This window comes from Dasypus novemcinctus, chromosome 8 (assembly GCF_030445035.2).
Source record: "Dasypus novemcinctus isolate mDasNov1 chromosome 8, mDasNov1.1.hap2, whole genome shotgun sequence".
NCBI lineage: Eukaryota > Metazoa > Chordata > Mammalia > Cingulata > Dasypodidae > Dasypus > Dasypus novemcinctus.
The window spans coordinates 83,166,871-83,193,961 of record NC_080680.1 but is presented as its reverse complement, the minus strand read 5'-3'; the positions used below and the strand labels follow the sequence as shown (position 1 = coordinate 83,193,961).

The 27,091-nt window shown below is 53.1% G+C and overlaps 1 protein-coding gene across 1 annotated transcript in view; it reads left to right on the top strand.

Annotated features, from left to right (window-relative positions):
• The window catches only part of SHB (SH2 domain containing adaptor protein B), a 124,299-nt gene that overhangs the window by 58,048 nt on the left and 39,160 nt on the right, over positions 1-27,091 (top strand). Inside the window, 1 exon segment of the mRNA XM_058302099.2 lies at positions 17,787-18,002. Coding sequence (XP_058158082.1) covers positions 17,787-18,002 — 216 coding nt within the window.

Below are 27,091 nucleotides of genomic sequence, written 5' to 3'. Positions count from 1 at the left end.
CCCCGGCGCCTCCCTCTTCTCCCTCCTCCCTCAGAGCTCTGCCGCAGGTCACTGGGGATCCATAACTCTGAGACTGCAGAGTGACAGGAGTGCTGTAAATCCTGCCGTGTTTCCTTACAAGGAGGCAGGCAAGCAGGGCCTCGCTCTGGGGGAAAGGAGGTGCTGCAGAACGCAGCGATCGCCTGTCCCGTGGCCATCTGCCTCCTGTCTGCTTGCTCTGTCGCACGTGGCGAGTCCCACCGGCTGGGAAGAAGCATGGCTGCGGTCTTCAGGGCCCTCTGTCCCTCAGCAGGGTGGCCTCCTGTGATCTCTGGCCCCCAAGGCTCTTGCCAGAACAATGAGGAGCTGCTGTCCACCCTGGACACCTGGTGTTTGACAGCGTGACCGCCTGGCCTTGGGGTCGGGGAGCAGGGATGCCTCACCTTCCATCTCTCCTTCTGGCCTGAAAGGCTCAGGACCCCAGGCACGGGCCTCGGGGCAGCAGGCCTTAAAAGGGGTATGAGGAGGGTGATGGCGGAAATCTCCACCTGCGCCTCTCAGGTTAGCCACACTGAGATGATTTGGGGGTGGGTGGCAACCCTCAAGGAGAGTTTTGTCCATCCAGCAGTCACTTAACTTGGCCCAAGCCTGGAAGTGGCTGCAGGGAGGCCGGGGGAGTGGACCATGTGGTGGCCCTGGGGGTCTGCCCGTGGGAGCGTGGGGCAGAGGGCGGCGCACTACACTCAGGATGAGGAGGCGGCCACAAGTGGCCAGCATGGCTGCAGCCTCTAGGGTTGCAGGAGGCGTGTGAGGAGATGCATGGCCAAGGGGTGTACTACGTGCCGTGAGGGCTTCCCACTCCCCCGGAAGGAGTTTGGGCTTTATCCCAAGGAGCTTCGGGAGTTACTGAACCTGAACCTGCCCCCCACCCATCATCCCCCCTTACTCACAAATCATTGAGCTCATTGAGTCACCAGCCAGTCCCTGGCCCACTTGGGCACACAGACCTGTCACAGAGAACCTCTGCTCTCAGAAACCTACCCTGAGTCAGGAAACTAGTCGAGGATGAGAAGTCGAGGACACGGCATCACGTGCAGTTCCAGCCAGCAGGGAGGCCGTCTCTCAGCCTCGGGCGACCAGCTGGTGGTGAGTGGACACATGTAGCACCGTCGTGGGGCAGAGCGGGGCAGGGGTCCTCACCACGTCAGGGGCGGCACTTGGACAGGCATGAGCCGTCAGGCTGGTCTTGACAGCCCACAGATGCGGAGAGAAATGTCATTTCCAGCAGAGCAGGAAAAGCAGGCTCCAGCCCTGACATGCAGTGGACACACAGTATGTGTGACCCGGACACTGTGGGAATTCAGGACGGGCAGCAAGCCGGTGTCCATGTCGAGGATTTTAGACTCTTCTCGCCTAAGAGTTATGTGACAGATAAATATTTTTAAAGCACCTGCTGTTTGTGTGTTTGAAGTAGTACCCTCAGAATTCCTTAAAGCAGGTCCCCGTGGTCTGGGCACCTGTGCACATACAGAATTCTGCACACATGCGGGCTCTGATGCTGGGCCCCTAAATGAGAGAACTCTCCACCCGAGGGCTGGACTGCTGTGAGGCCATCCTCCCGTCCTGCCAGTTCTCCTCGGCAGGCTTCACCTGGGAGCTCCACCGGAGGGCACAGGTCGTAACACAGCCCGGCTCGGTACTCGGGCAGAGCTGTGCCCTTCCGCCACCCACTGGGCTTCAGGGCCTCCTGGCGCTCAAGATGCCCGGTCAAACCTCGTGGACAGGTGGCCCAGCACCTTCCTTGGGAGGCTGCTCCACGTCTGTCTCCCTTCTACCCGCCCCCCACCCACGGCCGACGGTGGGCACACAGAATGGCTGCAGTCGTTTCAGCTTGGACGTTTGTCAAAACAGCCATTTCAGGTTGTCCACCACACAGACGCATCTCCATAACGCACCCCGGTACTTGTGATTTCCAACAGCAGGAGCTTCCTGGTGAACCTTGTAAGAGGAATTAGCTGCAAATTAACCCCCCAGGAAACAGAATGATCTGACCTTTTGTATGGACTGGTTGGCTGTGAGCCAACTGGATGGTGAAAGACATCTGCCGAGGATGACGATTTGAGTCTTAGAGTAATTGATCTTAAGCCATTCCTTCTGGCAGATGTAAGGGAGTGCAATCAAGGTTCTAATGACAGCAGCCTTCTCTACCAAGCGAATGAAGAATGATGTGGAATTAGCCCTCCCCCTTGTCGTGCGGAGCTGGGCCCCTGCAGGTGCTGGTGGTGCTCCGGGTTAAGTGTGTTCTGCTCGTTTTGAGTATACTCCCTTTCTCTCTGCTCCCCCTACCCCCCTTACTCTTACCCCCGCGATTAATGTACTCGGCACTGTCAGTGAGGAAAGCAAGCTAAGCAGGAGACCTCCCCAAAGCGGAGTCTGGATGAGTGAGATTTTAATGGACGTGGCGGTGGCAGCACAGTCCTCAGCAGGACCTCTGAGAGCCTGTCCTGCCCGGGCTGGGCGGGCTCTGGAATCACTGCCGCGGGGCAGCGCCTCCCAGACCGGCCATCGGCGGCCAGCAGCCGCGGAAAGGCTCGGCGGCCAGCCCCTCTGGCGGGCGATAGGACGAGCCTCCTCCTGGCCAGCATGGGCAGGCGGCTCCGTCGTGGGCCCGGAGGCCAACAAGTTTAAACACCGGGCAGAGCTGGTGCTAAAGGAGAGTCAGGCTTAATAGGGAGGCCGGGCAGGCGGGACGCCCCCCGGGAGGCGTCTTGCCTCTTTGTCTCACCAGGATGGGGATGAGCTGGAGCCTCGGCAGTCATGTGGCCTGTGGTCGGTGCCTCCGCCAGGGGAACGTGAGTGAAATCTGAAGTGTGCGACAGCTGCCGCCCGCCCGCCCCTTCTCCCTGGCTGGCTTGCGCCTCCCCCACCCACGTTTCCGAGCGAGGAAGCCTGTCTGGCAGCACCAGCTCAGCTGTCATACCACATCAGTTTCTGTAGGTTCCCAGCTAGTGGAAAAGTGCCAAATGTGAGCAGATGATATACTTAATGAAACAGACAGGAAGAAAGCTCTGGTTCCAGTTATTAGGAGGCGTACATAGAACATAAAGGAACTCATTTTCCCAGTGTTTCCAAACTGATGGGTGGTAGGTGCCATGCAAAAATATCTGTCATGCTTCTGAACCCTGGAATCAGATTTTTCCTTCTCAGAACCTTGTCACAGACCACAGGGTCCTTTCTTCTTGGGATAAATATGGAAATCTTGGAATAGTGTAATAGAAGGTGATTCTATTTGTTCGGCATCTGTGCAAAGCATGTGACTTATTATGAAAGGAAAATGAAATGAGATGCCTTTTCCTTGTGGATATAAACCAACTGAATGGTGAGTCATTGATATCAGATGTCAGCGAGAAATGAGGGTGCATATCTGTGCGCAGGTGTATGTATGTTCCTCTATAATGTATAACATCTGCCTAGGGCCTTACGGTCTGCAGAACTCTTTTATATCCTTTGCCTGGTTTTATTTTATAACAGCGCCATGAAGTTGATAGCAATATTCTCCCTACTCCACACCAGAGGATGTCCTAGCTCTCTTTGGAAATCTTTCATCATTCATAATGCTGAGAGCAACATCGATGTTCTACTTGGAATGAACTGGTAACAGGCAAAGCCAGGGTTTGAACCTGTGTTTCCCAAGTCTGGTTCCAAAATGTGCTTACCGATATATCGAGCCACCAACATAGTCGGTTCCTGGAAACTAAGCACTGCGTTGTTGGGGGATGTGGGAGGTTAATTTGAATTACGTTTATATTGTGTCTAAGATGACCAAGTCCTAAAACATAGCCGAGGGACAGCTGGGGCAGAAAAGAATAATATTTACATGCAGTCCGGTGAGGTCCAGTGATGTCAGTTGACCACTGAGGCGCTCAAGGCCCAGAGGCTGGGGTGCTTGCCAGAGTCACCCACCTTGAAAGTGGCCAGCGGAGAGTCAAGTCCAGAGCTCATAGACAAGTCTGCTCCCCTGTGTTATTGTGTTGCTATAGCCATATGTAGGAAACGTAGACATGGAAACATTGATTCTGTCAGCAAATGAAGTCGAGGCCCACTGGCCACCCACAGTCCAGGCACCTTGCATCTGGGCCAGCTGCAGGGGAGGGGGGAGCCTGGCCAGGTGCTGCTGGCCGCCAGCGCAGCCAGGCTTCTGGCCCCAGCCCTCTTGCCCTCTTCGGCCTCAACTTCAGGCATGCTGTGGGGTTCTGAGTTTTCTGTAGGTCTTTGGGCCGACAGACAGGAAGGCGCTGGGGTTTAATCTTGACCCTGAAACACCAGCTTCCTGGCGGGAAGAGAAGCTTGCATTCCAGACTGTGGGCAGCCCCTCCCTGCCAAGTGAGCCTGCCATCTAAGGCTCATATCGGGAATTCCATATTTCTCAATGGTGAGCCCACATTAGTATTCCCAGTTATTTTTAGGTGGGAACTTTAGTTTATATTTTCTCTTTCATACCACTTTGGCGTCCCTGCCTAGCTGGAGTTACATTTTCTGTCTCTAGCAATAGTACTAGAGTTGTCTTATTTTTAGCTGAGTTCATTTTTCTTCCTGTGATTTCCTTTTTCTACTAATTTCATACACGCACAGGCTTTCCATCCCATCCCACTTTCCCCCAGATTTCATTCACTGGGTCACAAGATTTAATCCAAAAGGCAACTGCCTTTTGGCAGGATTGAGGCAGGGGAAGAATCTTCAGTGCATCTCTAATGTCTGCTTGGAACATGTGCTTTCTCTTGTCATTTTATTAAACTCCCATCACCTGTCACTGACCACAATATCTGACTCCCGCCTGCAACACTCAACCTGTAGACACCTGATGAGAAATGCTCCCCTCCACACCCCCCACCCCTGAGAAACCTGCTGTCCTGAGCTGCTGGAGGGCCTGGAGTGTGCGTGTGTGAGTGTGTGTGTGCATATACACACGTACACACCTCTGATACTCCCCGGGCCCTGCTTCTCTCAGGCATCTATAGCCTTTGGTTCTGGACCAGGGGCCCTGCCCATGACAGCTGCCATTGGACCTGCTGTTGATTGAGGTGTGTTGGCATCAGCCAGTTCATTTTCACTGCCCTGTGTGTGGTGGCAGGGCTGGGGTGGCAGTGAGAATCCCAGTCTGAAATTTGAGGACACAGGTCAGCAGGGACCTGACTTGCTGAACCCGGACCTTCCCCAGCATTGGATAACATGCAGTGGGGCAAACCTGAGGCCTGTACTCAGTCCCTCAGCCTCCTCAGAAACCTCTGGCTCTTGTTGCCTCTTCATTAAAAACGTGAGCCCCTTCAGCCTGGCAGATGACACACTTAAGTAAATAGCCCCAAAGCAGACTATTTCAGGCTGTGAGCTTCTCTAGGGCAGAGGCCAGCAGTCCACTTCCCAAAGCACAATTCTTTTTCACTGTCGGAGCCTGAATCCTGTCAGTCCTGTGGATAAAAACTCTGCCTTCCGCTTGTAATCCCTTCCCAGCCCCTCGGTAAAGTCCGTCTTTCAGGAACTGCATCTTCGTTTCTTGGGTAGCCAGGCCTTGACCTTCATCCCTGAGCTCATCCCCTCCCCAAAAGGCAACCTGTAAACATCCATCTCAAGATACCTTGGGTTTTGGTTCAGGCAGGCTTGCTGGTCAAAGTTGGCTGATGGGAACTTGTGATTTAGAAAAAGGACATCAAGCTCCTGGGACAGTCAGGGCCTTTGCAGTGAAAAATTGATCATCTGTCCTCATAGCTCTCTTTCTTTGGAAATCTCTTGCCATTTGTGGTGCCATGACTGTGGCTTTAGTTTTAGTGTGTCTTTAAAAAGCCGATATGCTTCCATAGGTGACCAGGGTCATATTTAAAAGCCTTTTGTAATTACATTGTATGTCTTAGAGGTAAACACCAAAACATCTGCTCTGAACGCCATTTCCTAAATTTCAAATGCTAAAACATCATTCAAAATGGAAATTGTTTAGGAACAGTCACAAAAGGAGACAGTTGATCTAAAGCCAACACCACCGGAATGTTGAGAACACAAGGGAATTCCACAGCCACGGTGCTTCCCAAAAGCAGCGTGGAGTGACGAGGCTCGCGTGCACCGGCTCACGTAAAGGCGGATGCGGCTAAGGCCCAGCTCTGCCGCAGGATCTTAAGTGGTCTCTTCCTGCCTGGCCTCAGTTTCCTCCTCTGTACTGGAGTTAATGTGAAACACCTGGGTCAGGGTAAGCACTCCACCAGTGTTATTGCAAACAACAGTAATATTAAAGGGGACAGTTGTTATGTACCACGTTTACAACTTCCTTTTTCAGGAAAAATGTTTTAATTATGATATTGAAAATAAATACATGCTCTGGGTAAGAAATTCAAGATACAGAGTATAGGGAGTAAAAAATCTAGAGACAAGGATTGTTAATAGTCTGTTTTCTTTTATTTCTTTCTCCACTCGATTACAAAAATGTACATATCTACATATCCAGAATACAGAATTTGTTTCTAAATAAAAAGTTCTTCTAAACGTTGTTCTATATCATAGATAATGTCCAAGCTCGTTAGTTCTTTTGACTGATTCTCTATATAATATAGTATGACCATAGCACAGTGTATTCAATCATTCCCCTAGCCATAGACTTTTTAAGTTTCCAGTTTTTCATTCTCATCTTCTGCAGCAAACATCCATGTGCATTTATTTTAGGAGCATGTGCTCCTAAGTCTTTCTGTAGAATAGATTCCTAGAAGTAGAACGTCAGGTCATGGGCTAATTATTTTTTGTTAGATCTACTAAATTACCCTCCAAAAAGGCCATTTCCAGTTTGTGTTCCCTCCAACAGTCAGTGAGTGTAGAGCCCTTCTTAATTAAGTTAGAGAAATATTTTTAAAAATAATACTTTTGTTCTAAATTCTGAATTTGCTAAAAGTTGTTCATTTATGTTGTTCTTTGGACAGTATTTACTGAGCATCTTTTGACTTAGGTTCTGGGCTAGGAACCGCAGGGGATGTGTCAAGATGGAGTGGACTTGAACTATGGGCCCTGAGAAGCTGGGTGGGCATGGGGAGCTAAGTGTGTAAATAGCTAGAAACCCGATAGAGTGCCATGAACTGTGCAGGGAGGGCCTGTGGGGCTCCCACACCAACACTGGGGGGCCAGGGGGACGGGGGCTGACGGGTTGAAAGGGTATCAGAGGCACCTTCTCAGTGTCTAGAAAGAAGTACTGGTGGCAGGTTCCAGTTCATCCTTGAGCCTGGCACTGCCCCTACACTGTGGGTGCTCAGTACCTCGTGTCCCACACTGAAAAGAGACCCCAGACTTGCAGCTCTGGGCAACAGCAATCCCGGAGGGCAGCCAGCTGGGGGAGGCCCCGGCGGCGGGTGGCTGTGTCCTCAGAACCTCAAGGTGCCTCTGCACTCAGTGTCCGGGAGTTGACAGTCCCTCTCACACCATATCAGGTCCCTGCAGGACTCCTTTTTAGGATCCTGAGGAGGGACTGGCCTTGTTTTTTTCCAGCATAAAAGTATCCATTATCCAGATGTTTCCTTCCAAATAGTTCTCGGGATGGTTGTGTGGATGGTGTCACCTGTAATCGCCATTGACAGGAAAGAGCCACTCGAGAGTAATTTCGAACAGCTTTGGCAGTTTTTGGATTCCTGTTTCTTGTGTGTAGCACCTCACATACCTTTCCCTCCCCCATGCCTCTTTCAGACGAAACCAAACCACCAAATAGGATTTCCTGGGCTCTGAGCCTGAGACGTACAAGCGCAGCAGAGAGGAGTTGGAAAGTTCTGTCTCTGCTGACTTCCCACCCTGGGGAAGGCCAGTTCTGCCCACCCAGATCTGTCTGCAGCCAGGTGGTCATCGACATAATGGAACGGGTGTTTTGTGGGTTGTAAAGTGCTCCATGGTCGGAAGGAGCCTTTTTGGCAAATTTGGGTTGGCCCGTGGCAGGTGGTCACTGCTGGGCAGGGGTCCTCACCAAGATCCCTGGAGCTGGGTGGCTTTGCTGAAGATGGGATTATAGGTCCCCCTCAGGGAACTGCTGCCACGCCGCACGCCTGGCTCCTTTGGGTCAGGGAATGGCAGATCCCCACTGCGTTGTGATGAAGAGGTTTTCTTCCAGACCCAGGCCTCTGTGGCATGTCACGAACTCTGCAGCAGCTGTGTTTCTTGAGACAAGCAGCCTGTCCCAGGAATTGTGTGCTAGGTAGGCAGGGAGGGGCTCTTCACAGGCAGGAAAGCATGGTGCTTCACTGGCGTGGAGCTTCGACTGGGCAGGGTTCCCGGTGTATACCATGGCTGCATTTTGGAGGAGTCTAGTGGGAGGTGGTGTGAAGGCAGAGATCAGCATCACCTAGGGTGGGTATGCCCCCTTCTTCCACCCCCTGGCCCCACAGCACTGAAACGAAGAGCACACATCAGTTCAGTCCACCTACAGAGGATCCAACCAGACAGACGGAGGGGCTCAAGCCAGAAAGGCCTCCTGATCATCTGGTTAAGCCCCTCCCACCTCACCTACCAGGAATCTTAGCTCAGGTGGATCAGGCAGGGGTGGGGGGGTGGGGGGCGGAACAGGCCAGTCCTGGGCTGGCAGCCGCCTCCTTACCGTCCAGAAGGCTAAGGCTGGCCTTCAGTCCCTGGGGGGATTAGTTCCTCACTTGAAGCTGTTCCAGAGAGGGGAAGGCTGGGGCAGGGAGCCTGCCAGATCGCAGCGAGCCACTTCCGGTGGGGCAGCTGCACTGGGCGCAGGGCACGGTGCCAGCAGCGCCCCTTGGCACGAGGCAGTGACCCAGGGAGTCCCAGGGCTGCTGCCGCCAGATGGGGACGGGTGGGGTTTGGCCAGTTCAACTGGGAAACCTGGCACGTAGCGAGAGCTGCCCAAGTGCACGGACCGAGCGCCTCCTTAGGCCATTGGGTGGGGGAAGGGGCAGACCCTGAGGAGGGTCCTGGCCCTGCCCTTGGGGGTGGGCACCTGCACCTCATGCCAGTTTGGAAGCCCTTGCTTAGTGCCAGCCAGACTGGAACCAGCAACGTGGGTTGGCCGCCCCTCGAGAGCAGCCGGAACAGTCTTGAAGACGTGCTCGAAGGGCGGCTGCTCCCTTCTCCCGGCGCCACCCTCTGCCTTCCTCCCGGGCTGTCCAACCGTAACGATGCCTGTGAGGACCTGCGTGTAGTCCCAGTCAGGTCAAACGTCAAGGCTGGAGGGGGGGTCCCCCGAGGTGGCCTGAGTTAGTGAACCGACTGGTAACTAGAGCCCAAGGGGACTTGCCAGCATCCCTCAGCAGGGAGCACCCAGGACTGGACCTGGGTCGGCTCTTCGGTGCTTGCGCCCTTTGCTGACACCAGCAGGTTCTGGTGTTTTTATGCCCCGTGGAGGAGAGGCGCCGGTTCCGAGCATGGGCTTTGGGTCCCGGCGGCCTCCACCGCTGGTCGTGGTACCGTCTGAAATGGCAGTGTGTGTCTGTGGTGTCTGTAGCACCACTCACGGGGTTGGGGGCTTAAGTGAGCCTCAGTCCTGCACTTAGCACAGACCCTGCATAAAGGAGACGCTCAGCGCTCGGTGGTTCTCGTGGCTGTCATTACTGCGTTATTTAGAGTTGAGTCATAGGGACCTTGGCCAAGCCACTGGGCCTGCCTAAGGCACAGATCTCCTCTCAGGCAGGTGGGCTTTGTTCATAGCTCCTGCCAGCCCTGCTTAGAGTGCTCACCCTGCGAGCTTCCGTGAGAACATAGAGGCGAGGCGGCTCTTCAAGCGGTGGGGCCCCGGTGGGGTTGAGGGAGTGGCGTGACTGGTCTGGCCTGAACCCCAGTCCCCCATGGTTTCATCACATTAGATGTGGCCCAAGGCCTCCCTAGAAGCTTTCCAGCACCGCTTCCTTCCCTACCCCCCAAGCGGAGACCTACCGTGCCCAGCAGACTGGAAGATTGGAGCAGTGGGGAGGCTGTCCATAAGTACAGCCTGCCAATACTCAGAAGACACGAGGCTGGCCCCGTGTCTGGCTCTGATTGCCAAGGCTCCAGGGAGTCTCGGCTGGACCCTCTGTCTGCTTTGGGGGGGGCAGAGGGTGTTCCCCTCTTGGGGTGGACCTGGGGTTGCTGGCACCTCCCCACACCAGCCCGACCCCTACCCCTCATCCTATTGGAAATGCCAGCATTTCCAGATTTGGGGGCTGTTTACAGATCATGTTTTTCTTGAGCCTTGGAGTCCTCTGTCTACTTCTTGAAAGGATGGTGCTCTAATTATTCGAGCTTCATGCCCTCATCAGCTGATTGCCATACGCTGGTGTTTCCTGCCAGCTTCTAAAAGGACTTTTTTGTATGTGAAAGCACCATCCTGATCAAGTAGAATCCTTGAGTGGATTCTAGACCCGGGCCCACCATTCACTGTGACACAGAGGGGCACTTTGGTTTCTCTGACCCTAGCAATAATCCTCTCTTGAGGGCTTTCCTCATACTAGGACTTGGGGTTCTGTGCTGTGCCACCTCCTCCATGAAGCCCACCTAAGTCCCTGGTACTGGGTTTACTTTCTGCCTCCGCTGAGCTCCCACTGCACAAACCCTCCAGGGCACTTGAAGCGAGGCAAAACTGGGGTCGTCTAGGCCCAGCCTCTTACCCTGTCTGAGATTCAGTTTCTGTGTTGTAAAATAGAGACAATAGCACTAGCCTCTCGGGAGTGGGGATGAAAAGTAGCCTATATCCCATACCCAGGCAGTGCCTGGCAGGCAGGCTCCCCACTCGGCTATGAATTTGCGTCTTGCAAGTGGCGTGGAACTAAAAAGCCTGTCTCCTAAGAAAGTGGCCCTCATGGGGAGATGCATTCATTCCCTCACTGCCTTTGGTCCCAGAGGAGCCGGGTCCCTGGAGCAGCGAGTTCACCTCAGTGCATCTTTTCTGGGGATGGCAACTGAACACGGGCCTGCAGCTACACAGAGAACCCCATGTGCAAGGCTGTTGCTGGAGGAGCACAGATGGACGGCCAGGCTGACGGCCACAGCCATTATTGCAGAGAACACCCCTCCACCCCCAACCTCTGCAGCATCAAGATAAAAGCACATTTGTTACCATCATGCACACCAGATCCCGGCCTTTTCCTCACCCTGGATTGAGCATAAAAGAGCAAGCAGTACAGGTTCCGCGGGCAGCAATGGGCCCCACTCTTCTGGCAGAACCATTGTTACGTTTCACACCTCTTGCTTCCACGGAGCTCACCCTCTGCTTCTTGGGTATTTCTGTGCACGCCTGGAAAAGAGATGGTACAGGAACAATTAGTCAGTCTCCTGGCTTCTAGACAGCTCCGGAAACTGGACTAGATAAAGGGGGAGGCGGTGGGGCCTCCTGGCGTGAGGGCTGGGCTGTCTCCAGGCTCCGATGTGGGGCTGCCCTGCCCTTACTGGCCCGCGGCGTCTGCCCGGGAGGACTCCCACCGCCCGAGGCAGCCCCCCCACTGCCTCCGAGGGACACCTGGGTTCAGACATCTGTGGAAGTTCCCTGGTTGGGGGGAGGAGCTTTCTCCAGCAGATGTTGTAACATCTCAGATGGAGAGAAAGTCCTTGGTCTTCCTTTGATGTGGTGCCCTGGAACTTGGCTGGGTTTCATCTGCATGTCTAATTAGGAACAGCTGCCCGTCACTCCTGTGGCGCTCAGCACCCTGTCTCTGCACCGCATGTGTTTTTTAACACCTCCGAGACTGATTGAAATAGATGCCCCTGCCTCCAGAATATTAAAAACAAAGACAAATTGATTTTTTTTAAAAAGGTTGAGCCAGAAAGAGTCTGGGAAAGGCAGAAAGAGCCCTGATTCCTGCTACTTTCTTCTGGTCTCCAGACCTCAGTTTCCCCGTCTGTAAAATGCAGTCAGGTTCCTGATCACTGAGGCCTTCCATATGCTTCACTTTTTGCACAAGAGCCGACCCAGAACAGGGCTCCCACATGGGGGTGTCAGATTGCCAGAGCAGCAGCTTACACCGGAAGTTTTGGGCCCAGAAGTGGAAATAGGTCTAGAGGCTAGTGTTGAAAGCGAGGGTTGGCCTGTCAGGTCTCATTAAGCAGGGCTTCTGTCCACCCTGTGGCTCTGAGGGATGAAGGGCTGTTTCGCAGGAGATGGTGCTCCCAGGAAGCCCCCAGTGTGATTGCTCAACTAACAATAGTAACATTGATGGAGCGCTTCCTGCATGCCAGGCTCTGTCCAAACACTTACTGCCTCTGAATTAATTCATCTGGTCCTCGTAACATCCTTCTGAGGCACAGACTGTTGTCACCCTCACTCTGGTGCTGGGTCACCTCCTGGAGCCAGGATTCAGACCAAGCAGTGTGGTGGGATCTGTGAATTCAGCCACCAGACTGCTGCGTTTACCTGTCTGTTCACGTGGACCCAGGGGGCCTGGGTGGGGCCAGGACCTGCCTTGGTCGGTGGTGGGTGGGGTGTTCCAGCAATGCAACCCTGGTGTCTTAGGCATAGATCCTGGTGGCCATGGAGCCAGGTGGGAGAGGTCATCAGGGCTGGGCACTGATAGCTCACCCTTCAGTGACACCAAGGAGGCTATGCTAACGGCCCAGCCAGGCACACCCGCCACGGCTATGAGGAGGCTTCTTGGGCTGAGAGGTGTTGGCAGGGCCTGGGAATGGGAGGCTTCCAGAGCCACACATCCCCACTGAACTCTGTCCACCCTATGATTTGGGATCTGGTATGAGTTCCCAGACCAGCCTGGATGGGAAAATTAAAGGTGAGGGGCCTGCCAGCCAGCATCTGTCATTTCTAACCAGGATCCTGCACGTCTGTGCCAGCCTCTCCCTGCCCAGCTCCACCCTGCCCAGAGGTCCTCAGGCTCCTCTCCTAGAGACTCTTGGGGTGCCCTCCTGCAGCCTTCAAGGCGTCCGTAAACCGACTTTCACCTGCCTCCAGCTTTGTCTCCCACTGGATACCTCTGTGCACCTATGAGCCTTCAAGCCTCCTTGACCTCCTCACCTTTCCCCATGGACACTTCCCAGCCCCCGTGCCTTTGCCCCCGTTCTTTCCTCTACTGGAACGCCCATTTTCTCTGCCACACCACTGTGCCATGACCTCATGTCTAAATTCCTTAAGGCTCTCCCAGATTTTCCCCAGCTGAAAGCCATCTGTTAGTTCTATGAGTTCTAACAGCATGTCTGCTCCCCTGATAAAGAACCTGAGCTGCCTCTGCGCTGAGGCTCTGGCCTTTGCTTGCTAGGGGCTCCCTAAAGGAAAGGACTGTGTTTCCTTCATCCCTGCCTAGCTCTCGGGCTGGGCATCCAGTAGATACCTGGCTGGGTGTAAGGACTGGTGTTGGCTGACGCTTCAGAAGGCTGGGTGCATTAATACCTTTAGTCTCAATCTTTCAGCGTAAAAACCCCACTTTTCTGTTCCCAAAGGGTAGGTAAAGAGGTTTTTTGTTTTTTGGGTTTTTTTTTTTTTTTAATGTTTCTCTCCTTTTAGTCTTCTCACTGATGAAATACATTTACCACAAAGTATTATGTCTTTTTTCATTTAAATGCCTGTAAATCAGGTGTATTTTGAAAGGTGCTTTCAAAAATACAGATTTGAGGTCCATAATACAAAGAAATGTATATAAGGAGGCCATTATAATAGAAATCAAAATCCATATGGAGAAGTGGATGTAGCTCAGGCAGTTGAGTGCCTCCTTCCCGCATGGGAGGTCCTGGGTTTGGTTCCTGGTGCCTCCTAAAAACAAAACAAAACAAGCAAACGAATAAAAAAACCAACTCAGGGGAGTCGATGTGGCTCAGTGGTTGAGTGCCGACTTCCCACTTACAAGATCCCCAGGTTCATTCCCCAGCCCTGGTACCTCAAAAAAAAAAAAACAAAGAAACATATGGGAAGAGGAGGCAGTGAATCTGCCCAATACCTAGAGTAACATAGCTACTGAGGTTAAAACTTCAAAGTGAATTCCGAGCTTCCTAGCAGCCAAAGGGAGGAAAGGAAGGCCCAGAGTGGTACACACTGGAGCAAAGTGTAGCTTGTTGCCTGTGGGCTGAGGGACCCTGAGCCCTCCGCATCCCCACTCAGGAGGTTCCTGGCTCACCGTGGCCTCTGCCTCTGCCTCTGGGTCCTGTATTCAGATGGTCCCCTGTTCTCAGGCAGCAGCTCAGCCCAGATACCCTGCTCTGTGTCCTTTGCAAATGTGCCCAGAAGAATTCTTGGGCTCTCTTCCAGTTGTAACGTGCACTGATTCTAGAGAAACTGTTCTATTTTTTGTTCTTTCTCCGTATGTAATTCCACTTGAAAACCTTTCTACTCTAGAGGTCAAAAGAAACCCCCACTCTGTCAATTTAATGTTTCTGCTTACTGCCTAAGAGGCATGAAATCGCAGCCTGCCACCCGATGTTAAAGGTCATTTTCTGTGAATTTATAGATGGTGATGTCCAGATAACTTGTGAATGGAAACATATGGTCACTGGCTTCCCTATTAGATCCATCTCTGGATCGTCACGCATCAGTCCAGATAATAAGGAGGACGGATCTGGTGATTAGGCAGGAGATGGCAACGTCCAGAGAGCTGACGGGGGAGAGAAGATGCTCCCGAAACGGGCGTTTTCTCAGGGAGAGGCAGGTGCCTTCTGAGCACATGCAGCTCCTGTATGAGCACGGTGTGCTTAGAATCATACTTTCCTCTGTTCCTGTCTTAATTACATTTCTTAACTCATGTCCTTGTTCATCATTTAAAACAACTTTCAAAAATAATTATGCCGTCATCCCTTCTCCTATATACATTAGCCATTTATCTTCCCGCACCGTTTTTCACCTTGTTGTCTGTGTGTATCTATACTTACACTACGTTGCTGTCGTCAGGGGTTAGCTATCCTGGGTAGATTCTGCGTAAGCAAACCCAGCATTTCTAAGGAAGGGGTAGAATTCCCTTTGGAGTATTGTTCACAGGCCAGACCTTGTTTAGAAAGCCCACGTTATGCAGTTTGCCCTCAATTCATAAACAGGCTTGTATTTTACTTTTTAACTTAGCCTAATTTCATGCACGCGTTTCATGTAGCTACATAATCATCAGATTTATCATTTTAATGGCTGCTTAATATTCCATCCGGTTAACATGCCATAATTTACTTAACTGTTCTCTATTGTTAAGGCCTTAATGAAAATTTGAATTGACCGTGTAATACAGGGAAACTCTCATTTTAATGATTACCATGAAAACATCCCCTGTCCTAACCGCATGCATTACTAACACGGCTTTGGTAAAGTGCAGATGCTTTCGGAACAATAAATCCTGTGTGAGAAATACAGTCACAGGTTCCTATGATTTAATAGCTAATCTGTTCACTGCACGTTTTCCTTTCAGTCTTTTTTTTTTATGTAGAATATGTCTCTCCTGAATATTGTGTAATGCTAAACTGTACGCGTTTGTCATGTTGTTCCAGATACTTTATCATTGTTGTTGGGGACTTTCATAAATTAACTGGGATTTGGGTTAAAGAGTGGTTTCTGGCTGTCAGTTCTTGTTTCTTTATCCCACCCACATTCACCGAGTATCTCTTTGGAGCCGGGCTGCGTGAGAGAAAGTACGAGCGATCGGAAGGCGCCCTTGCTTATCGGGGGCCCACGGAAACGCATCCATGAATTCCTTTGTGGTGTCCTTAGATTAAGTGGCAATCCGCACGAAAAGTCCTTTGTAAACTGTAGCTTCCACATCGGTGGTTGCCGGGCCTGCTTGTGGGTTCCGTGAAGAGGAGGGCGGCTTTGCCAGGTACACTCCCCATATCCTCACCCGTCGGAACTCCTCAGAGGCAGGAGGCAAGAGGCAAGGATGATGAGGGTCCTGCAGAGCAGCGACGGCACAGCGGGTCGTTTGGGAGATTCAGAAGGGAAGACGCTTCCTCTCTAAACTAACAAGTGATGCCAGGTCGTCAAATCCAATGTAGCTCTGTTTTGCCAAATGTTGGACGCCTCCCGGGAGGCTGATCTTAGGTGCCTTGTGAACCACATAGTTCAAACGTCTTTCCTTTTTTTTTATTCTCTTGCTCACTCGCTGAGAGAATTATTCTTATTTGCCCAAGAAAGCATCTCCTTTTGGTGCTTGTGTCTCTCTTTAGCTCTCCACAACTTAGTTGGTAACCTCCGTTTTCAGCAGAAAGTGAGCAGTGCTGCCCTGAGCCAGGCCTCCCAGCTGGCAGTCGCGGCACCTGCGAGGTCGGTTCTGTTCTCATTTGTTTCTTTTTATGACTGCCATTTATTTTTGGCAAAGCATAATGGTTCATGGGCTGTTGATACAAGGTTTTCCTTTTTAAATGAATTTATTTCATTTTAAAAATGAGACAACATATGCAAATAAAAACGGTAAATAATAACACAGGTGGTACTCGGAAGCACCAAAAGGCATGAAGCCAGGGGACGCCCAAATGAAGTTTGGGAAATATACAATAAAGCTACTGAATGTAAACACGCGGAGGTGACCGGCACACCCTCCGTAGGCTTCTGTTTTATCAGGGTGTGTGTGCGTTTTATCAGGGTGTGTGTGCCGGGTGGGACTTTTCGCCACCCCTTCGAGCGGGCCTCAGATCCTAAAGCCCGGCCTAAAAGCAAGGGTTCTGGTTCGGAAGGGCTGACATCATTCGCGTCTGTGCTATCAGCTGCCCTTGTTCAAGACTGAGGTCCTGTGGCCTTCCGCCCTATCTTCATGCCCTGAGAACTCTGGCTTGGGTGAGGGTAAGCGGCTGCCTCTCCCGGTCCTCGCCCCCGTGGTATTGTCTCTCCCCTCCTTTCATCTCCTTGCACCCGCCGCCCGCCGCCCCGCCGCCCCGCCGCCCCAGCCGAAGCCGGCAGTGAGCACTCTCTTTCCGACGGCACGCCCGTCGCCTGCCCTTCCCGCTTGGTGTGCACTCGTCGGGCTGTCAGTTCAGGCGCCAGGCGCCGTCCCTCTTTCCCTGGGCCCTGTGCTGCCAAGTAGCATGTGACTTGCTGGCTCTCCTGGAAGGAGCGGGCTGAGAGCAGCCTCCACCGCAAGCCCTCTGCCTCCCCCACCGGCCCCCTGCCTGGTAGGTATTCGTGGTCAAAGCAGGGCCGTCTCCCCTTGGACTGTCAACCTGACCTGATCTTGGCATTCTAGCAAGCCCCCGAAACGAATGTGCCCTTTCTGGGCCCTCCTTTAGACAGCTGGTTGCCCCTCAGCCTTCACTTAGCATCCTCCGAAGTGAAACTCGACACCTGCTTCTGAAATCCCTTATGTGTGTCAGTGTGTTAGAAGATGGACAGGCTCTGGGGGAGATAGAAACACAGGCGAAGGCTCGCACCAGGGCCTTTGTGGGGAGAAAACAGCCACCCTGAGTCCCCTGGGACGTGCTTTGCATTTTAGCTCTTTTAGGTGAATGTGTGAGCTGGGGGAAACTTAAGGATCACTGGGTCCAACCACCGCTTACAGTCAGGGAATGGGAATCCAGACAGGGCAGGGAGCTGCCCTAGTGGAGAAGGCCCGTGCCGATCTGTAAGGCCGAAGGGAGCCCTGGGCACCCTGGACTGGGCTCAGCACACCTGGAACTTCACGGTCACCCCTGGGCCCCGCCCTTCAAGGCCGAGGCCAGTGAGGGAGGGAGGCAGTGAACCTCGTGGGTCTCCTCTCTATCCTGAGGTCAAGAGCCTGGGACCTTTGTGAGCAAGCCCTGCACGGGGTGAGCGGAGAGCAGTGAGACGCAGAAAGGTCTGCTGCCTGGGCTGTCCTCACCTCTGCCGCTGGCAGGCCCCGAGCTCTGCGGGTGTCACCTGGCATGAAGCAAGCCCGTGCCACGCATCATTACAGCTCTGCTTCCTTCCCTTTGGCCTGCAGAATTTCAGAGGCAGGAAAGCATCAGGTCCCAGCACAAAGGCATCCAGCTGTACGACACCCCTTACGAACCGGACGGCCAAAGCTTCGACTCCGACTCCGAGAGCACTGTCAGCCCCCGCCTGCGGGAGAGCAAGCTGCCGCAGGACGACGACAGGCCCGCCGACGAGTACGACCAGCCGTGGGAGTGGAACCGAGTCACCATCCCGGCCCTGGCAGGTAAGGGGGCCCACGGCCCTGCACAGAAGGCAGCTGACCGGCCCCCACTCGGCACCGGCCTTTGATAAAAGACAAGTACGGCATGCCCAGCTGTGCTCAGAAGAGACCCCACGGCCTTGCTTTATAATCCAGTTGGGCTCTCCTTTTCCTAGGACAACTGGGCCCCTCTAAGAAAGAACCTCAGTTAAAATATATAGATCTATAAAGCTGAAGGCCCTGGAAAAAAGGGAGGCTGAGTCGAGGGGAAATTCTGGCCATCTCCTGAGTCTTGGTTCCAGTCTCCTTGGCCTTCAGAGACGGCGCAGGGCTCTCTCTGCCTCTCTCTCAGTCCTGTTGATACTCTGTAGTTCATGAAGCCAAGGTTTCAGACTTCCACTTAGGATCTGAGGAAACCAGTCTTCAGAGTGGCTCCTCTTGAGCCTGTTGGGGCACGGGGCGTCTGTGTTTCCTGTCCCTCTAGCACGAGCCCATCCACAGACCACAGGCTCTGGCTCGTCCTGACCTCAGCCCCTCCCAGAGAGCCCCCCACCTGGCAGAGGGCCCTTCAGAGACCCAGGCCTCCCCTCCTTCCCACTCTGCTTTTCTAGATTCTGGTACCCATCGCCGTCAAGACTCCTTTCCCACATCCCTTTTGAAAAGCAGCGTGGCCACGTAGGCCACAGTCTTAATCTTCTGTGCACTCCCTTGGTTCAAATTCTATTCCTTAGAATTGCTGCCAAGGTTATGATCTAAAATTTGTGGTCACCAAGACTTCAGAAACACCCAGATGTCCAGTGATGGGGGTTGGTTCAGTGGAGTTCTGTGTGCCCACAGGGTAGAATGTTGCACAGCGACGAGGAAGAGATGTTTACAAAGAGTTAAAACCACCTAGGGAGGTGCTTATGTTTATTCAGTGTTAAGAGGTGAAAAGCCAGGTACAAAAGTTTCTGATGCATCTCAGAGTCCAGACATGAAAAATAAAGGGACATTGAGTGACTAATTTATTTCGTAGCACATCAAAGGTCATAAATGGAGAGTTTTCATTTTTAATTTGTTTAAAATTCACTTTGCCTTAAATCCTCTCTGCCCACCCTTCCCTGTCATGCCCAAGTGGGCGCTTACTGCTTTTCTAGACCTCAGGCTCCTCAGTAGATGTCCTCATTGCACCAGCATATCCTACTCACCGTTCACTGGATGTAGCATGCTATGCGCAAAGCCGATCTCTTCCCTGCCTTATCCCAATTGGCAAGATTCTGGCATGCTCACCACACAGGCTCCCTGCTGCCTCTCCGGGCCTGTCAAGCTTCCTGTGCTTGTCACTGGTGGTGCATTCCTCAAACCATGTCGGAGTTGGTCTCACCTCCAGGCTGTAAGCTCCTCGAGGAGGCCCTGTCCCCACACCTGGCTGAGCGCCAGAGCCAGGCCATCGTGTGGCTGAAAGTCCCTTGTCACTCTGGTCTCCCCATGTATATCCTGGCCTCCTCTCTTCGCTCGTCACAAGGGTAAACTAGAACTGACGGTTGGCATGGCCGATGGGAGGCCAAGCTCCTTCCGGGTGTGCGAGGAGCTAGAACGGGGCCAGAGCCACCAAGAGCCTCTCCCTGCCAACACCAGTTTGACTGGCAGTCTAAAGGGCTCTTGCGGGCAGCTCTCCCACACTCGAGGGCCTGGGGTGTGAGCTAGTTGGGCAGGCGGGTGTGGGGTCTCACCCCCTCCTGGATGGACCCCTTCAGCTCACCAAGGGTCTGCCCTGGTCTGGTCTTGGGCCCCACCCCAGGCCAACAGAGGCAAAACTGTTTTAACAAGATCCCCAGGTGAAAGAGAGAGGCACTTACCCTGCAGGGCCTCATCCCTTCAGAAGGCTCTCAGGCCACACCTCACCCCACAGCTCTGACCACCACACCGCTTTAGCCGTTTGGAAACACTGCCCAGGCTCCCTCATCCAGACGAAACATGCAGCACCAGAGAAGACGAGGGGTGAAGAGAGGGGAAGGATTTTGCCCAATCGTCTTCATCCCCCATAGACATTTCCCAGCTATGGGTTCTGTACCCTAGACTTCTGGAAAAAGCGTGGGGGCGGGTTTCAAACTGGCATCGTGGAAAGAACGAGTCCAGCTAAGCACTGCCTTGCCCCTGACAACACACATGCACACACGCACACAGACACATTCTCCTGAATCAGGAAAGATCCTTGCCTACTTTGGCCCATAGGTGGTCTTTGAGCTTCTTCTATTCAGGTGGTGGTTCACAAAGGCCCATAAGGTCTCCGGTGAAACTGCTGCAGTAAGTTTCTGAGCCCACATGTATCCGCGCTGAGCTGCAGTCAAAGCTGTCACCGTAGGCCTGGTTTACTAGGCTGCCACCAGAAGGCGGGTGCAGCATCGTGCTTGTCTGCTCAAGTCCCCTACCTGTTGTGTCCTGCTCCAGAGCGTACCACAGTCTTAAAGCAGTTGTGCTTTTCCAGGAAGCTTCTCGCTGTCCTGAGTCCTGGGGAACAGAAGGAATCTGTGATAACAGCCTTAGTGGCCGTCACTGGCAGGCGAGAGGCACCCTTGCTGTCTCCTGTCCCCTGATGGAGATGGAATGGGACACGGACAGGCCAGCTCTCGGGTAATGGGGACGAGTTCAAGCCATTGGATTGGATTGCTCTGGCACCGACACCAGGGAGCAAACCCAGTGTCCGCAGCATGGTCAGAAGTGAGGCTGCTCAGGAAGGAAGAACGCTTTCCACCCTGTTCAGGAGAGTGTGTCTGTGTGCATGTGCAGTGCATGTGCATGCACGTTGTCAGGGGGCAAGGCAGTGCTTAGCTGGACTCGGTCTTTCCACAACACCAGTTTGAAATCCCCCCCGCCCCGGCCCCAGTTTTCCCAGGAGTCTAGAGTACAGAACCCATAGCTGGGAAATGTCTGTGGGGGATGAAGACAATTGGGCAAAATCCTTCCCCTTTCTTCACCCCTCGTCTTTTCTGGTGCTGCATGTTTAGTCTGGATGAGGGAACCTGGGCAGTGATTTCAAACTACTAAAGCGGTGTGGTGGTCAGAGCTGTAGGGTGAGGTATGGGCCCACCAAGCAGGAAGTCACAGGGACTTAGGGCTCAGGAGAGTCGGAAGAATTTCAGACCTGAATACATATAGTGAGCTTCCCATCCTTGGGGGTGTGTAAACAGTAGCCTGATTGTGGCAGGATGGTGTCAGGGGTCACTGGCTGCGGTGACCTCAGGGATATGCTTCGTTTCATCAGGACTCCGGCATGCTGGTCAGAGATGGGGGGAGGGAAGACCCCTGCCCGTGTCTGATACAGTCCCTGAAGCGAGGGTGCCTTCCAGCTGAAGTGCTGCCCACACAGCGCTTCCCAAAGGGCCGCCCTGGTGGTCTCCGCAGAGGCACCCCTTCCCCAGCTGTGCTCCTCAAGGCTTAGGGTCCAGACCTTTGTGGAGGTCAGATGCTCTCCACCCCATAGTCCAGGGGCTGCAGCCTCGGCAGGGCTTGATTAGCACTTCCTGGCTGTCGTGAAGACAGCTATTGCAGGGTGTGAGGTGCTCCTCTTCTTGGGAATGAAAGTCTTCCCTTCTCTCAGAATTCTGCAGCTGCTGTTTAATTAAGGATTCACGGAGTGGGTGGGTGAGAAGTACGACACACTCTCCAAAGAGTCCGTGGGCCTGCAGCCCCTCCGGGAGGCTGCTTGTGGCCTCGGCCAGAACCCCCACCCCAGAGCCAGAGTCCCTTGGGACATGAGTGGCCCTTGAGGAATCCCAGCCCAGGACAGCTGGCTGCAGGGACTGGGCTGTGTGGCTTTGAGCAAGCTGTCAGTCCCCTTCCCACGCTGGAGAGGCACCTGCCTGTCAGAGCAGACTGGACCCTGTTCCTCGCCGGCTTTGAATCTCCCCCTGTGAGTCTTTACAGCCTCAAATCGCATGGCAGGCAGTGGGTCTAGAAATGGCCTTCCTGCCGTGCCCAGAGCAGGGCCTGGGAGAAGGTGCCCCAGATGCATGCACAGTCTCGTGGGCTTGTGAGTTGGTGCAGAGGGTCTGACAGGCTTGTCGTCTGCAGTCACAGCTGGTGGCCCTGTAGCTCTGACCCCTGGCTCTGACTGTGGGGTGGACAAAGGGAGCCTGCACAGGAGGTGGTCACACAGGGAGGGGCGGGGGCGGGGGCAGGGGCAGGTCGGTGACCCCATGGGCGGGCCTCACGGATTGTGCCTTCGCACAGACAGGGATTGAGCCTGACCTGAGCGCCTCGGTGCCTTCACCTGAGAAACGAGGCTGATAGTGTCTGCTGTCCACACGGTGAGGTTAGGGCACGTCAGGGGAGTGCTGACATAGTCACTGACATGCATTGAGCACCTACTGGGTGCATTATCTCATTTTATCCTCACAACAGCCCTCGGGGAGATTAGTGTCCTTCGTTTACAGATAAGGAAACTGAGGTCTAAAGAGAAGAAATCACTTGCTTGGAGTCCCCCAGCTCATCAGCAGCAGAGCCAGGCTTTGAATCTGTGTGGCCCAACTCTGGACCCCATGCCCAAAGCCTCCCAGTGCTATGCAAGATGCTGCATAAAGTCTGGCTTCCCTGTGGGGGCATTGGGTAGTTTTCACTCCCTTGCTCATGTTTCTCCCCCTCCTCTGCAACTGGTATGACACCTCACTGGACTGTGTTCCCCATGGGAAGTGCCAGTGAGGAGCTGTAGGAGACAAAGGTCCTGGAGGGTCGTGGCTGCACGGGGGTGACCCCTGCCATTCCACAGAGTGGTCGTGTTCCACTGCCACTCAGCACAGGGATGGGCTCTGTGATAGCGCCCACTCCTCCTTGCACTGGGGAAACTGAGGCCCAGAAAGGGGAGGGGAGTTGCCAGAGACCTCCAGTGCAGCCAGACAGGCCATAGTGGACGATGGAGCAGTGTTTCCTTTTACTCCAGTGAGTAGAGTTAAAAGCCGTGTTTCTGTAATTTGCACTTGCCTGTAAGAAGTAAATAACGGAGTGCTTGCTCGAGATGCCAAACGGCAGGAGTGTGTGTGAAAGCACCCTCGAGACCTGCTGGAGAAACAGAGTCCTTTTGTTTGCTACGCACCAGCTGAGATTTACCCCAGGTGAAGTTACTTCTCAGACCATGTCCTGGCATCCGTCAGCAACAGGCCTGCCTCCCGACAGTGGTGAAAGGCAGGCATGCGACTCCTGCATGCCCAGTGTGGTGGTTCTGGGTGCTGTCTCCCTGCTAGTACTTGGCAGGTGGCTCTGCCCTAGAAAGCTTAGGCTGGTGTCTTGTGTGTTGGAGCTCGATGGGGCAGTAGAAGGAGTCAGACAGTCCTCAGTTCACATGCCAGCTCCGCCAGCTGCGGGACCTCAGGCACACTGTTGAAGCTCCCTGAGCCTGGTTTCCCCACTGTAAAATGAGAGTAGTCATAAGTCCTGTCACGCCGGGACCTCGTTGACCAAGGGGAAAAGTCTGGATGGAAAGACTTTGTGAGCCGTAAAGGTTTGTGAAAGATTGTTATTGGTGTTCAGGGAAGGTCTGCTGTATTAAATATGATTTAATTTCATATAAAAGCAGTACTGCATAGAGAGGTACCTAGAGGGCACAGAGGGCCTGTTCACAGAGCTCATTCCCAGTTATACCTGGTGGTGAGAAGCATGGCAGGTGTAGAAAGAAGCACTTCTGTGGGGAATCCTCAGTCTCAGCTCCAGCAGTTATTCGAACCATGGGCCACATGGCTCTTCCTGTCTTCATTCATTTGCCCCCCAAGGATTGGGCCCCCTGGGTGTGAGAGGGTCCCTACTGTCTCTCTCCCCTCCTGCCTCCCTCCTTATTCTAGGTATGACGTATTTGTGGGTTGAGACTTCAAGTCTCAGACTTGACATGCATCAAGCACTAAGCAGATTGCTGAGTCTTTCCCTGAGTTCCTGGTTTGAAAGTTCTGGGGGCGAAACCTGAAAGTTCCCAGGTGATGCTGCTGCTTCTGCTGCTGGTAGGAAGCTCACACTTGGGGAGCCCCTGGCCTCAAGCATACCATGTTAGATTGTGGGTGGAGTGTGATGAGGGAGGAGATGGCCCAGCTCGGGGTATGCCAACGTCACCTCCTCTAGGAAGCTTTCCTTCATGCATCCAGTTCCTTCCCTACACTCTTCCAAGGTTGTGTTGGAACACACACACCCATTCCTCCCCCCCCCCATGCTCCTCCCACACCATACGGGTGTACATTGGCATATTCTGGAACAACCAGATACACACTTGTCACCATAAGCTCCAAGGGTGTTAATGCTGCAGTGTTTATTTCTTAGCCGGGCACCTTTTTGAGTTGTGACACTTCCCAGCCTCAACAAATGAGGCTAAAAAGGCAGAGGAAGGGCCTCAGTATTTCTGTTTCCTGAGCAATTTGAGTCACCCTGTTCAACTGGCAAATTTACAATACCTGATGCAGCAGCTAAAGGGGCATGAGCGTGAAAAGGCTGGTTTGAACCTTCCTGCATCTTTTGAGGTGGGCTTGGTTGGCAAGGAGGCAGAAGCGATTGAGCCCACTACATGTGGCCCTCGTGACTTGTCACTGTCAACATCGTTCAGGGACACATGCTCTGGATCTGGTGATGCTGCTCTTCCTCTGGACTTGCTGTTCCCACTGAACCCTGTGACTCATCCTGGTGTGCTCCCCATAAACAGGCTCGGCCTCTGCAGAGGGCCCCTCCGGGAACCTTCGTCCTGGCCACCAGCCGACTCCCCTAGCCGTACGCCCCCTCCTCCCTGGCCTGCCCCCTCCCCATCCCTGGCTCCACTCGGGTCCCCACGGTGCTTCCCGTCCCCTGTACAGTCTCCCAGAATGCCGTGGGCCTGTAAGGAAATTAACAATTGTGTTTGTACCGGGAGCTTTTTGCTATGTAATGAGTAACAGTTGTAATTAATGTTTAACACGTGTGAACAGCAGGTCCTAGAAAAGGGGGGTTTAAATGAGCAAACTGGGATCACTCGCTTCCTTTGGCTAATATGTTACTGAGGGACAGGTTTTTCCAGTTGGTTTTTCTATTTGACATATGAATGAATTCATTTAGTAACCTTAAAAAAAATGAAAAACACCAGCCTTTAATAGCTTTGGTTCATCTGCTAATTATATGGCTGGAAAAGCTCCTTCAACTGCCTTTGTCTTCTGTGTGTGGGGGGGAAACAAAGTCCTAATAGAATATCTTTGCTCTTCCGTTTGGCAGATCAGAGAAGTTCATGTGGGTTGAGCTAATAAGCTCCACGAGGAGAGAGACCCTACCTGCCTAGTTCAGACCTGTGTCTGAACCTACATCGGTGCACATGATAAACACTCAGATGTGTGTTAGATTAGAGGAGATCGGGTCTCAAAAAATCAAGCCAGATTTCTTTTCCGGGCATTAGTATACACAGATAGTCCCATGGCCTACTCATGAAGATGGCTTGTTTTCATATCCATTCTTTTAGGATGTATACCTGTCTCCTCTGCAAATGAGGCTTGCAGAGACCTGCAGGGGAGGGGCGTTTTCATTTGGCCATTGACTACCACGGGTAGCTCGGGAAGCTGGCTGCCACGCAGGGAGGGGCTGGTGAGCCGTGGGTGGCAGGCAGCCCCGTGACAGCCGCGTCTGTGCCCCTGGCTGGTCCCCTCTGTCTCTGCCGTCTTCCCTCTCTCTGGGGCAGCAGCAGAAACACACAGCAGGGCTGGGCTTTTGGGCTTTTGGGTGGGAGAGTCATTTCACAAATGTCCAGCCTGTTCCATGCAGGTCCTCTCTGGCTTGTGGAAAGAAGAAAAAGCCACTTTCCTGGGCTCTAAGAGCCTGAGTGTCTGTGGGTACAACTGTCCTGAGACCCAACTGCATCAGGCATGAGCAGACCCCCCTCTCTCTGTTGGACAGGTGGGCATGCCCAGAGCTGGCAGCGTGCACAGGAACTCAGGTCCTGAGCCGGGATCTGGGCCTAAATCCCTGGGCCACCACTTGCTAGCAGTGTGACCTGGGGCAAGTTGCTTGACGTGTCTGTGTCTCCATTCCCTCATCCGTGAAGTGGGTATGGTAACGGGCACTGCCTCGTAGGACTGTTGGATGTGATGAGATGTGCATGTGCAGTGCTTGGCCGAGACGGGGCACGGTGAGGGTGCAGTATATCGCTGCCCTTGTGACTCATTGTTGAGCACGTATTGCACTGCAGAGAGCATTGATGCTGAACTCACCCAGTTCAAGTCTAGCTGTTGACTTTGGGTGAGTCAGAAAAGGATCCATACCTTGGATTCTCATCTATAACATGAATTCTACTGCAATAAGAAGCTAAACAAAGAATATAGACAACAGGATCCTTTCACATGAAGTTCGCTAACAGGCAGAGTTCACCTGGATGTTAGAAGTCAGGGAAGCCCTCTCCTAGAGGTCTCAGGCCGATAACGTGCCATTTTTGCAACTGCACGCTGCTTACTTGGATGGGCACACTTGGTGAAAATTCACCAGGTACATACTTAACGATTTGTCTCTTTTTCTGAGTGAATGTTATATTTCAATAAGCAGCTTTCAGAACAAAAAGGGAGATATATGCATTGTGCCACGCTGAAACGTGCCCACGCACGTGAGTCACACGGCAAGATGATGACGCAACAAAAGAGCGACAAAGGAGAGAGTCAAGGTGAAGCGCAGCAGAGACCAGGAACTGAGGTGGTGCAGTTGACAGGGAACCTCTCTCCACATTAGAGGTCCCCAGGATCGAATCCTGGTGAATCAATCCTAGAAGAGAAAAAATAAGAAGAGAAGAACAAAAGAGAAATAGATACAGAAGACCACACAGTGAGTGGATACAGGACCGCAAAAGCGGCAGGGCGGGGGGAGGAAAAGGGGAATGGGGAAATAAATAAATAAATCTTTTTAAAAAAGTTATGGTGACGATTGCTTGCTTTGGCGACTGAGAGGTCTTCTGCGGTTGGGTTACCTAGTCATCATTTTGGTGAGAATCTACCTTCGGATTCCGTGTAACCTAGCAGCAGCCCCCGGGGCAGGGGCGTTGCAGCCAGCAGTGGGAGCACACTGCCTGTGGGGTGCTTCTGCCCAGAATGCGGCCGGCGCCTGCCCAGCCTTCCCCAGCCTTCCCGCGGATGGCCCACCCCGTGGGGAGTGGCCGG